At 35.2% G+C, this 12960-nt stretch overlaps 1 protein-coding gene across 2 annotated transcripts in view; it reads left to right on the forward strand.

Moving 5' to 3' along the window:
- The window catches only part of SENP6 (SUMO1/sentrin specific peptidase 6), a 113310-nt gene extending 100706 nt beyond the window's left edge, over positions 1–12604 (forward strand). For both annotated transcript variants that reach the window (XM_011965834.1, XM_011965835.1), the window contains 5 exons: positions 3842–3945; positions 5672–5760; positions 7866–7934; positions 8027–8177; positions 9735–12604. In XM_011965834.1, the coding sequence (XP_011821224.1) occupies positions 3842–3945; positions 5672–5760; positions 7866–7934; positions 8027–8177; positions 9735–9944 (623 nt within the window). In that variant the 3' untranslated portion in view covers positions 9945–12604. The remainder of the gene's footprint in view (positions 1–3841; positions 3946–5671; positions 5761–7865; positions 7935–8026; positions 8178–9734) is intronic.
- The last annotated feature ends 356 nt before the right edge of the window (positions 12605–12960 follow it).

A 12960-nucleotide genomic window follows, 5' to 3' on the forward strand; every position in this document is an offset into this window, starting at 1 on the left:
TTTTTTTTTTTCCTTTTTCTCTTTTTTTGAGATGGAGTCTCTCTTAGTCACCCATGCTGGAGTGCAGTGGCACAATCTTGGCTCACTGCAACCTCCCCTTCCCAGGTTCAAGTGATTGTCTTCTCGGCCTCCCTAGTAGCTGGGATTAGAGGTGCGTGCCACCTCACCCGACCTGTTGAGCTCTTGTAAGAAATCTCCTGAGCAGGAGAATCTAGAGTAGATTAGTGGCTGCTTGGGGCTTTTGGGGGTGGTCAGGTGAGGTGGGTGGGAATTTAGGAAGAGAGTGATAGCTAAGTGGTATGGGGTTTCTTTTTGAGATGATGAAAAGGTTTAAAAATTGGTTGTGATGACTGTGCATATACTAAAAAATATTAGATTGTATACTTTAAATGGGTGTATATGGTATATGAATTAAATTTTAGTATGGCTCTTTTTTTAAGTCTCCTTCTGGCCAATAATCTTACATACTTTAATGTAAATTCAGATGAATTAAGGTGCTTGACTTAAAGCAATGGGACAAAAGCCTAGGACTTCATATACACCAACTCCAGAGATTTCTAGTGCTCTCACCTACAAATTAATTTTCTGGTCAAGTAACATCCAGTTAAATTTGAGTAAATAGCCTCAAAAATCCTAATGGAGACCAAAGCCAAAAATAACTTGTTTTATGCAGTTTGCCTTCTTAATACTTGTTTATCCCATTTACTCATTTTTGAATTATACTTTGTACATTTTTGTTTTGTTTTTAGTATGTGTATACCATATCAGCTATCTCTTCCTCTGAAACAAATGTTTTACAAAAAACAAAGATTTCACATATAGTCAACAAGTGTTGACTATGTCAGATAACAGGCTGTAGTAAATAAGTGGAAATTAGGTTTCTACAGTAAACTAGGGAAGTAACAATGTGTGGAATCACTACTTTCACTTGCTGTTTTTTCACTTGACACCTTGTGAAATAGTTGGCTTGCCATGGTGCATGAAACATGTGTACGCTTAAACTCTGGAATCACGCTCAGCATCTTCACATGGTCTCATTATATGAGAAGTTCTCAGGAACTGACACTGATTGAGAGAACCACTGATCAAGCCATCACCTCTCAGTTTACTCCAGATCATTTGTTTATGGAGGGAATTGACTGCATCATTTAAGCTATTTTTCTCCTGTTTTTGAAAGGCATTCGTAGTTTAGTTTAAGGTAGATAGATATTTATGTGACCACAGTTTACATAGATAATAATGATTTGCTGCTAGAAGTAACCCGATTGTAACTAATTCTGAATTGCCTGAAGATTTTGGACAAATGTTATTCAGATACAGGTGTTTTAGCTTTAAACAGACTTAAAAATACAGATTTTTGGAAAAGATAAATTGAAGAGGTAATTCTTTTTTTTCTTTTTTCTTTCTTTCTTTTTTTTTTTTTTTAAAGACAGGGTCTCACTCTGTTGCCCAGGCTGGAATGCAGTGGCACAGTCACAGCTCACTGAAGCCCCTACCTCCTGGACTCAAGCAATCCTCCCAACTCAACCCCCCGAGTAGCTGGGACTATAGGCATGTGTCACCTGCCCGGCAAAATTTATTTTCTGTAGAGACAGGGGCTCCCTATGTTGCCCAGGCTGGTCTCAAACTTCTGTGTTAAAGCAATCCATCCATCTCAGCCTCCCACAGTGTTGGGATTACAGATGTGAGTCACTGCCCTCAGCCCATAGTGGTTTTTTTGTTGTGGTGGTGGATTTTTGTTGTTTTTCGAGACAGAGTCTCACTTTCATACAAGTTAAGAGTACAGCGATGCAATCACAGTTCACCGTAATCTCAACTTCCCATGTTCAAGTGATCCTCCCACTTCAGTTTCCTGAGTGACTGGGACCACAGGTGCACACCACTACACCTGTATGATTATTTTATTTTGTTTGTAGAGACAGGGTCTCGCTATGTTGCCCAGGTGATCCTTCTGAACTCAAGTGATCCTCCTGCCTCAGCCTCCCGAAGTGCTAGCTGGGATTACAGGTGCTAGGCCACTGTGTCTGGCCCCATGGTGCTTTATTGGTTTATTGGCTATTTTAAATAGTATGCTTCTGAACACAACAGTTAGATATATATCTTTTCTCTTTTTTTGAGACAGAGTCTCGCTCTATCACTGAGATCGGAGTACAGTGGTGCGATCTTGGCTTACTGCAACCTCTGTATCCCAGGTTCAAGCAGTTCTCCTGTCTCAGCCTCCCGAGTAGCTGGGATTACAAGTGCATGCCACCATATCCGGCTAGTTTTTGTATTTTTTAGTAGAGATAGGGTTTCACTGTGTTAGCCAGTCTGGATTATATATCTTTTCAGATTTTTTGCTTCCTTTTCATCCCATCTTGTTTATATTAATATCTTAACACCTTTTTAGTAACTTAAACCAAAATTAATTTTATCCTGTCTAAAATACCTAAGAGTCATGCTTTTCAAATTTTTGAAAGGAAAATAAATAAATAAAAATCAGCTGGGCATAGTGGTGTGCACCTGTAATCCCAGCACTCTGGGAGGCCAAAGCAGGAGGATGGCTTGAGCCTGGGAGATTAAGGTTACAGTGAGTTACGATTGCATCACTGGACTCCACCTGGTCAAAAGAGTGAGAGAAATCTTGTCTCTTAAAAAAATAAGGCCAGGCATGGTGGCTCATGCCTGTAATCCCAACACTTTGGGAGGCCAAGGCAGGTGGATCACTTGAGGACAGGAGTTCAAGACCAGCCTGGTCAACATGGCAAAACCCCATCTCTATTAAAAATACAAAAATGTGGCCAGGCGCAGTGGCTCACGCCTGTAATCCCAGCACTTTGGGAGGCCTAGGCGGGTGGATCACAAGATCAGGAGATCCAGACCAGCCTGGCTAACACGGGGAAACCCTGTCTCTACTAAAAAGACAAAAAAGGAGCTGGGCGTGGTAGCAGGCGCCTGTAGTCCCAGCTACTCGGGAGACTGAGGCAGGAGAATGGCGTGAACCTGGGAAGCAGAGCTTGCAGTGAGCCGAGATTACGCCACTGCACTCCAGCCTGGGCAATGAACAAGACTCAAAAAGAAAAAAGATGCCAGGCATGGTGGTATGCACCTGTAATCCCAGCTACTCAGTAGGCTGAGGCAGGAGAATCACTTGAACCCGGAAGGCAGAGGTTGCAGTGAGCCGAGATTGTGCCACTGCCCTCCAGCCTGGGCAACAGCAAGACTCCGTCTCAAAAAAATAAAAAATAAATAAATAAGTAAAATAAAATTTTGAAATGGTAGTAAATCCTAACATTTCTTTGAAACATGTGATTAGCTTCTTTCGGCAAAATAGTTCCTTATTATTTGTCTAAAAACAGACCTATTACTTACTTGTAATTAATGTTCATTTTTGCCCTGAATTGTATAATTTTTCACATTTTCGTAATTTTAATTATTATGCAGTTGCATTTTCTTTTATGTTCTGTGATTTGCTGTTTCTGTTATTGGACATAGGTTATTTTCAGACTGTCATAGCTTTCATTACTAAAGACACCTGACTTGCCTAGCACAAAAGTACTTACTTCTTTACACATATACATATATATGTATTTAAGTATATATATACTTAATCATATAGCTGATACTTAGTTTTTAAATTTTAATGAATTTTAGCATCTGAGTAGTGGAAACAACTGTAATTGACATGTCAATCCAGGTTTTTAAAATAACTCACTTTATGTTTGTGATATTACAGACTAAGGCAGATTTTGTGTCCTTGACTACTATATCCTTAATTAACTACTAGCATTAATTTCAGCCTCATATACCATGAGTGATAGACATGGCCTTTTTTATTATGTAATGTTTCTTACTGGTACAGATGGCTTAAGCAATATCAGACTAAACTATAGCGATGAATCACCTGAAGGTGGTAAAATGCTTGAAGATGAACTCATTGACTTCTCAGAAGATCAGGATAACCAGGTAAAACTTAATGCTTGGCAAAAAGTTCTGATGTTCTGATTAAACGTTTTTTTTTGCTGAACATGGCGGTGCATACCTGTAGTCCCAGTGACTTGGGAGGCTAAGGCAGAAAGATCTCTTGAGCCTAGGAGTTTTGAGTTCAGCCTGGGCAACATAAGGAAGCTCCATCTCTTTAAAAAAAAAAAAAAAGAAAAGAAAAGAAAAAGAAAAAGAAAAAAATTGTACTTTATAAAGTCTTGTAAAGCAATTTCTTCAACTAGTAATTTATCATGGCTTCTGGATTTGGATCATATCTTAAAAAACAAATTCAGCTTTCAAGTCAGAAGTTGCCAGGATAAATGTATTCATGCTGTTGTTGCTGCTACTGTGGTGTGGACTGAACTTTAATATAATATTAATTATCCCACCCTAACTCAGCTACCACCACCACTACCCACTTTCCTCTTTCAAAGCATTTATGGGTCATACTTAACCTTTAACCTGACTTGACATTCAAGAAGCAAATGTTTAAATCTTCAGTTATGTGGTACATGAGTACCAAAAAATTATATTGTTTTCCCATTTTTCCAGTGATTTTTTTTCTCCTGCCTGATTCAATTTATATATGTCATGGCAGAAGCAGATAATATTTATAGTTAATATAGATGAATTCTGACTTTTCCTTAGAGTCTCATTTGACATTTCCTTAGAGTCTCTTATTAAATACTGTTAATAAACAGTATTAACAGCAAGAATAAAGTGTATCTGTGAAAATACTTTTTAGCTTCTGTTAAAGAGGATTTTATATTAAGAAAAGTTTATAATAATCTACAGCATACCATTTTGTTAATTCTCTGATCTTTCGTTAGTTGTTAGGACATACTGAGTTGTATAGTAGTGAAGATGGCTTTATACTGTACCATCTTTCCTTTTGCTTTATCTTCCTGTGAACAAAAGGCATGTTATGATATCTCTTGGTTTACAATGTATGACAGCTAAATACAGCTTTTCAATCCAACATACATAGGAATTACATTCATGATTTATAATGAGCACTTAGGTACTTTTGATTATAACAGTTACCTGTGATGTGAACAAGCTAATGTAACTGTGCTTTATTATTACTATTATTCCTACTATTGATTATTCCATTCATAAAGTTGCCAGAAGCTTTCTCAAAGAACAACAATGACCAAAAAAGCCTTGTTTATTTTACATTCAAGAGAATCTGCAGAATAAGGACACAGTGTCCTTAAGTTAGCTTCTCTCAAGTGAGATGGTTATGTGGGTTTCTCAAGGAAAACAGTGTTTCCAAAAACCCTTTAAATATTTCTGGTGTGAAAACATTATTCATGTAAAATAACATGTTATTTATATCCTATTGTGAAATAGCTGTCTTAGCCAACAAACTAAATTTTTGTAAAAATAAACTAAAATCAGAGCAGTGATATTTGGTGAGATAAGAATCGGTCATAATATATTCAATCTTAAAGATTTATTTTAGATTGAGTAAATAGATGTAACAATTTGTTATAAACCTTTGGTAGTTTCTTTTCCTTAAAATATCAATGTTGTAGCATTAGATAATTGGAACTAAGTAACATATATCTCTATTGTCTAATCACCTAAATAGAGAAAAATTTTTGACATTCATTACAAATATTTTGTCTCCAATGTGCTATTTTGTTAGGTTATTAGTTATTTAGATTATATATTTTCAATATTAACAGTAGGCTGTCTCTTATAGGATGATAGCAGTGATGATGGATTCCTTGCTGATGACAGCTGCAATTCAGAAATAGGACAGTGGCATTTAAAGCCTACTATCTGTAAACAGTAAGCATTAACTGTGTATCTTGCAAACTACATAATTTTTATTTCAGTATGCTCATAAAATAAAACATAACAGGACAGTTTTTTTTTTTTAAACAAATACTTAAGCAAAACTCATAAATGCTGTCAGAGTCAGTGAGGAAACTTGAGGCATGCTATCCAGGGATTAAAACGGGAAGAATGGATAATCATTTCAGTCCTCCATTTGCCAGTTTCCCCAGCCTCTGCATGCACGTGTGCACACACAAATGTTTTGTTTTGTTTACTTTTTTTTTGTATATATTTGTTGAGACAGAGTCTTGCTCTGTCACCCAGGCTGGAGTGCAGTGGCACGATCCCAGCTCACCACAACCTCCGCCTCCCAGGTTCAAGCGATTCTCATACTCAGCCTCAGGAATAGCTGGGACTACAGGTGCGCACCACCATGCCTGGCTAAGTTTTGTATTTTTAGTAGAGATGGGGTTTTGCCATGTTGGCAAGACTGGTCTCAAACTCCTGGCCTCAAGCGATCTGCCTGCCTCAGACTCCCAAAGTGCTGAGATTACAGGCATGACCCATCGCGCCTGGCCACAAGTTTTGATAGTGTGAACCACTGTTCCTTTTTACTTAACAGTGTTTTGGAGCAGAAATTACTATATATCAAAATAGTAACATGGGGTTGGAGTTTACACTGATTCCTTAGCTGCTTTATGAAGGCTGTGGAGTAACCTAAGGCAGATGTAGGAGACATGTTCCAACTGAGAGCTCCAAATAAGAGTGAGTCAGTTTTGGTTTTCAGAAGTACATGTTTATTCTGAGGTCTCTCCAGCGATGTTGAACTTCTTAGATGAAGTATTACCTATTTCTAGGTTTAATCTCCTTTGACTTTTTTTTATAGAAAATGTTGACAGAAACTATTAAGAGACTTTGAAAATGAAGCATCATTTTACAGAAAAATAGAGACCTAGGGTAGTTAAAGAATCTGCTCCAAACTTTATAAAATTTTAGCAGGAAGAACCTAGATCAATTCCAGACACAGTGGGTCACACTTATAATCCTAGCACTTTTGAAGGCCAAAGCAGGAGGATTGCATGAGGCCAGGAGTTCAAGACCAGCTTGGGCAACACAGTGAGACCCCATCTCTGGAAGAAGTTAATAATAATAAAAAAAAAAGAACCAAGTGTGGTGGCTAAAAAATAACCTCGATTTTTTTAACATTTGAGGGCTTTGGGCTCTACATTAGACTTCCTTACTTGAGTTTACAACATAACTTTATAGAATTAAAATATTGAAAGTTGAATCATCAGCCATCAGCATTTATATACAGAGTTATACAGAGTGTTATACAGTGTGTTCTGAAGTTAAATCTTGAAGAAAAAACCACACATTCTAAACTAATTGTTTTATATGATGATTACCTGTTTTATCTGTAATAAATTTTAGTTAAAAATGAGGTTTTTGGCTGGGCGCAGTAGTACATGCCTATAATCCCAGCACTTTGGAAGGCTGAGGCGGGCAGATAGCTTGAGCCCAGGAGTTCTGTACCAGCCTGGGCAACATGGAAAAACCCTGTCTCTACAAAAAACATACAAAAATTAGCTGAGCGTGGACACACATGCCTGCAGTTCCAACTCCTCAGGGGGCTGAGGTGGGAGGATTACCTGCGCTCAGGACATTGAGGCTGCAGTGAGCCGTTATTACGCCACCACATGGTGACAAGAGTAAGACCCTGGGGTCGGGGGGATTATTTTCTTTCTACTTTTTCATGGCCCTTCTTTTGTTGATTTGGGATATGGGGATGTTCAAATTTTCAGAATTGTTTTGACTTTTTCCTAATTTTGAAGTACTTTTAGAAACCAACTACAGAATTTTAGTATAAAATATAGCTAAGATACGGTTAATATTCTATAATTCAATATTTAATATATCCATAGATATTTAAGTATTACTAGATTATAAAGTTCAAATGTGTCTATAAGGTTCATTTTTTTTCCCGTCACTAGTACTGAGTCATACAAAGGGAATTTTGGATGTTTTAAATTTGATTGTTTATAATATGCCACTTTTAATCCCTGTATGCCCTTGTAATATTATGAAGTATTCGACTTTTGGTTATTTTTACCCTGCAGACCTTGTATCTTACTTATGGACTCACTCCGAGGCCCTTCTCGGTCAAATGTTGTCAAAATTTTAAGAGAGTAAGTTCACACTTTATTTTGTATTCTGATGGGGTGAAGAACTATGTATATTTTTATATATGTGTATTCTTAATATATATGAATTATTGCAGGTATTTAGAAGTGGAATGGGAAGTTAAAAAAGGAAGCAAAAGAAGTTTTTCCAAAGATGTTATGAAGGGCTCTAATCCAAAAGTACCACAGCAGAACAACTTCAGTGACTGTGGTGTATATGTATTGCAGTATGTAGAGAGCTTTTTTGAGGTGGGTTTCAATTTGTTGGATCTGATATAATAAATAATAAAATAGTGCATTTGACTTTACCTTAGTAAAAAACACAATAAGCAAATATTTCAGAGTTTCAAAATTATTGTTTCAAAAATTGTTCCATGGAGCAAAAACTTCTAAATGGAAGAACCTTCAAGGCATAAAAATAGTATATTTACAGTTCATCAAATCCAAGGCTTGTTGAGCTCATTCTATCACTGAACAATCAACCTGCCCTCTCTACTAGCTCTCTCCACCTTAAGAAATCTCTCCCATGATTCACACTGCCTCTTTTAGCCTCTTTTCTCCTCTTCATAGATATATTTCTTAAGAAGTGTTTATATTCACACTCTAATTCTACAGATTCCACCTTTGTAATCTCTAAAATCTGGCTTCATCCTTACCCTTATGTTAAAATTGTTTTTGACTTTCCAGCACCCTTCGACAGTGTCAACCATTTCTTCCTCACTCTCTTGGCTTTGACTTCAGAGGTACAGTACCACACATACCTCTCTCGGATATTCTTTATAGTGATCTTGACTCCTATCTTCATCCATCATACAGTGGATGACCACTAGGTTCTGTGAATTGTCACTTAATGTCAGATAGGTTTACTTCTTTATCCTCAAGTGTCACTATTCTGAACTGCTATACCAATCTCTAACAGATTCCTGTGCCTCCTGCCTTCTGTTTTTCATGGTTGTTTTACAAAAACATAAATCTAATCCTGTTCTTTTCCTACTTTAAATCTTATAGTGGCTTCCTGTGGCTGTTGATTTACAGAGCAAAATCTTTCACATGATTGATAAACACCTATGTGATATGACCCCTAATTTAAGCTTCTAGCCTCATTTTCCCACCATTTTCACTCTAGCATTTAATATAACAGCCAACCACCTGAATGCCATTGTTTGGTGTTCTTTTTTGCCTCTGGGCCTTGATTCATATTTCCTAACCTGGAATATTCTTTTGTTGCTTCTATCATACCTTGGCTGTCTAACATATATTCTTTCTTCAGGTCTTAGCCTAAATATCACTTCCTCTTGGAATTGCATAAAATCCCCAGATATGTATTTTCACAGTACTCTATGCTTCTGTCATAATACTTGCCATATTTCTTGTTTTAATTGTTGAATTACCTGTCTTTCTAAACTGGAGCTAGCAAACTCGTTAATAAAGTAGTAAATACGTTAGACTTTGCAACTGTACGGTCTCTATTGCCTCTTAGTTCTGTTGTCCAGTGAAAGCATCTGTAGACCATATGTAAATGAGTTAGTGTGACTGTATTCCAATAAAACTTTATTACAGAAACAGGCAGTGGGCAGAATTTGGTCCACTGGCAAACCCTGATCTAGACTGTAAGATCTGTGACAGAAACTGTGTCTTGTATCTCCAGTACCTAGCACAGTACTTGACCTGTGATAGATAATACACAAATACATATTGAATGAGTTGCTGGGTTTTCTTATTTTTAACTTTGGAATGTTTCTGTGATTGAAATGAAAGGTTATTTATTACAATTTTCTAATATGCATTTAATTGTTTTATTTTCAGAATCCAATTCTCAATTTTGAACTACCTATGAATTTGGCAAACTGGTTTCCTCCACCAAGAATGAGAACAAAAAGAGAAGAAATCCGAAACATAATTCTGAAGCTACAGGAAGATCAGAGCAAAGAGAAAAAAAAGCATAAGGACACTTACTCAACAGAAGCACCTTTAGGCGAAGGAATAGAACAATATGTCAATAGTATCTCAGATTGACCATTTCTGTTACTTGTCAGTTCTACCTTCAAAAACTAAAAATGACTTTCAAATTTGGGTGTAGACAGTAAAGAACTGAAGTGCTCACTACTCAGTGATTTGGAAATTTTGATGCTTGTATAAATGTCACATAATTAATTTCCAAAGGCGTATGTATTAAGTAAAAGTCTGTAAATATGTTAATGAGGCCAATTTTTCCAACATTTATAATTATTTTTTTCACTTGTTAGGAAGCTTTTGTTATGTATTTTCTGTTAATAGTACCTAAAATTGCAACTTCTAAACACAAATAAAAAGAAAATATTTATAGGAGGAAATGATTAATTTGATATTCTTTAGTGAACTTGTTTAATTCCTCAGTGGGTGTGACATATTTCATGGGAATATTCAGATATCTATGGTAATATTTTGACCCTTTATATTTGTTCTAAAATAAGTCAAAATGTGAAAATAATATTAAATCTAAGATATTTTGAACTAAGCATCTTTATATGCTTGTATAACAGGAACAAAGTAACAGCCTTTCAATTCAGACACTGCCTTGTGTTCAGTGAACCCAAGAAATGTAATAAATATTTGTAATTTTACACAAATATTTAAGAGGAAAGAGTATTAAGAGCAATTCAAAAAAAGTAACCTTCTACTACAAAATAACTATTCTTGCATATATTATCATCAAATGCATTTTTGAAGACATCAAAGACTCAGGTTAAAACTATTTTGGTAAGTGCAGCTTGAATTTCAAATATCCCGTGTTTATATTACAGCTTGAAGTATGCTACAATCTGTGTCATACAGTTAATTGATAAGCATTTTTAATCTGTGTAAACACAGGAATTTAAATAGGAATTTACTATTTTTTGGTAAACTTCTGCTATTTTTTCATTGCTCATTTTGTTCTTATTATTTTGATAAAGTATCAGACTTTTTGCTTGAGTTTTTCAGTGTAAATTATTTTTTACATGTAAAATTACTGTATTCAATTGCATAATACAGGAAAAATCTTTGAATTCCCCTTTAAAAGTACTAAAATTTGATGGTTTCCATGACAGATTTATAGCACATATAGGGATCTTACATATATCTGCAGAAACTTCTTTATTTTTCAAATGAAATGATATATACTTCTTTCAAATGAACTTTGAAACTTGAAACATAGTCATTTTTTGTTAAATATTGAGTTTTTAAATACACATATCAAAAATAGTTGAGAATAAAAAGAAGGCTTAATCATCAGCAATTACTTTATTTTTAATTTGGCCACCTCTGACATTGCAATCAATATCTTAGGGTATTTTCTTGAATTTAATAAAGTCCCATGGGTGTCTTCAGGGTGAATGGGAATGTTAACAACCAAAAAATATCTATTGAGACACAATAGAGTCTCAATAAGAGAAATATTAAAATGAAAGAAAGGTCACCATTAGTAATTATCAATTGTAGTTTGTTACTTTGAACTATATTTCTGATTATCTCTTTATAGTAGTAACTTAGAGCTATTAGCTCAGATATCTTAGTTAGCTCAGATAGGAAAAACAAGTTTAATTTTGTTATTTTCTGAACATGGCAAAATGCTTTTCAATTTCTAATAAAACTGGGATAAAAAATTGAAGTTTTTTAAAAAAACCTAATAGCAATAAGCAAAATTGGCACACATAATTTTTTTAATGCACTATATTTTGTCAGAATCTGAAGGTACTGAAAAACTATTCTAAAATGCCTACTTTTGTGTTAATTTGTAATGGTTACATTTTGCACCCTTAGATAATGTTTGATAAGATAAAAATATAATTTATCCCTTGTACCAACTCAAGTCAATCACATTTTAACATGAAAAATATAGATTAATGTATGTCAGCTTTCTAGAGGTAGAATACTCAGCTATTTGATGGTATTTTTCCCACCTCATGTGAAATTTTATTTTTGGAAGTTATGCTAGTGACATTGCAATATATTGAAATCTTTGGAGGCTGCCAGGTTGAGCTTCAAAATTAGACTTGAGAATCTTTGGTGTATATGCACATTCACTTGATAATTGTGTACTCTATGTAGTTTAAAGTGGGATCAGCCTTTTAAAATGTGTTATGTTATGAGTACTTAGAAGTTGTGAAACAACTTATAGAGGTTTGTTACTTGACACTGAAACTGCATGACGAGTATCTGGTGTCTTAACTAATTAGATAGATCTGTTGTATTGGTTTTCTTGTTGGATAGAATAACAGTTAATCATTTTTAGAAGAGTTTTAGATTACTTGCCATAAAATTTGTATGTGTCTCAGCTCTTGTTAGTTTAGGAGCAGAGGTGGTGTTTAGTCTCTTCCCTTTAATGTTGCTGTACTACTTTCAGACAGCTGAAAACTTAATGGTGTTATTTCAAGTTCACATAACCCTAAAACAGCTTTTCTTTGTGTAGTAACTTGTGCTTAAACTTTTAGTCAATTAAATGTAGGAGGTTTTATTTGAAAGCATAAATGATTCTCTAAATTACATCTTGTTTTAAGCTACCAAAATGAATTCAATAATTTTTATTTAAAAAAAAAAAGATCTCTGAAAACTGTAAGACAATGTAAAAAGAATAAGTTTTAATTCCCCCAAAATCAATAATTGTACTTAAAATCTCAGACAATTCACTGAACAGGAATAATAAAGAACATATTTTAATATATAATATGACCAAGAGTTTGGTGGAGCAAAGCGACTGGAATATAACAATGGAAGGGAATAACTTGGTCAGAAGAAACAACTCATGACTCAGTGTAGTGCTGTTTGTCTAGAAGAGATACAGATAACAAGGCTGCTCTTTAGATCACTGTAAGGACAAAAGAAGAGGGAGATTATTGTTAAGGTGAACTACAGGCTGTTTAGTCAAGTGGATGTAAGTAAATAGTTGAAGACCACCAAGTACAGAGAGGCAAAACCAGACTCTATCTACTAAGAAATGTGCTAAAATACTCCAACAGGGATTTCTGGTACATTTGTCATTTCCTACTCAGGAAGAAGAAAAAGGGTTATGAAA

This window comes from Mandrillus leucophaeus, unplaced genomic scaffold (genome assembly GCF_000951045.1).
Source record: "Mandrillus leucophaeus isolate KB7577 unplaced genomic scaffold, Mleu.le_1.0 Scaffold738, whole genome shotgun sequence".
Taxonomy (NCBI): domain Eukaryota; kingdom Metazoa; phylum Chordata; class Mammalia; order Primates; family Cercopithecidae; genus Mandrillus; species Mandrillus leucophaeus.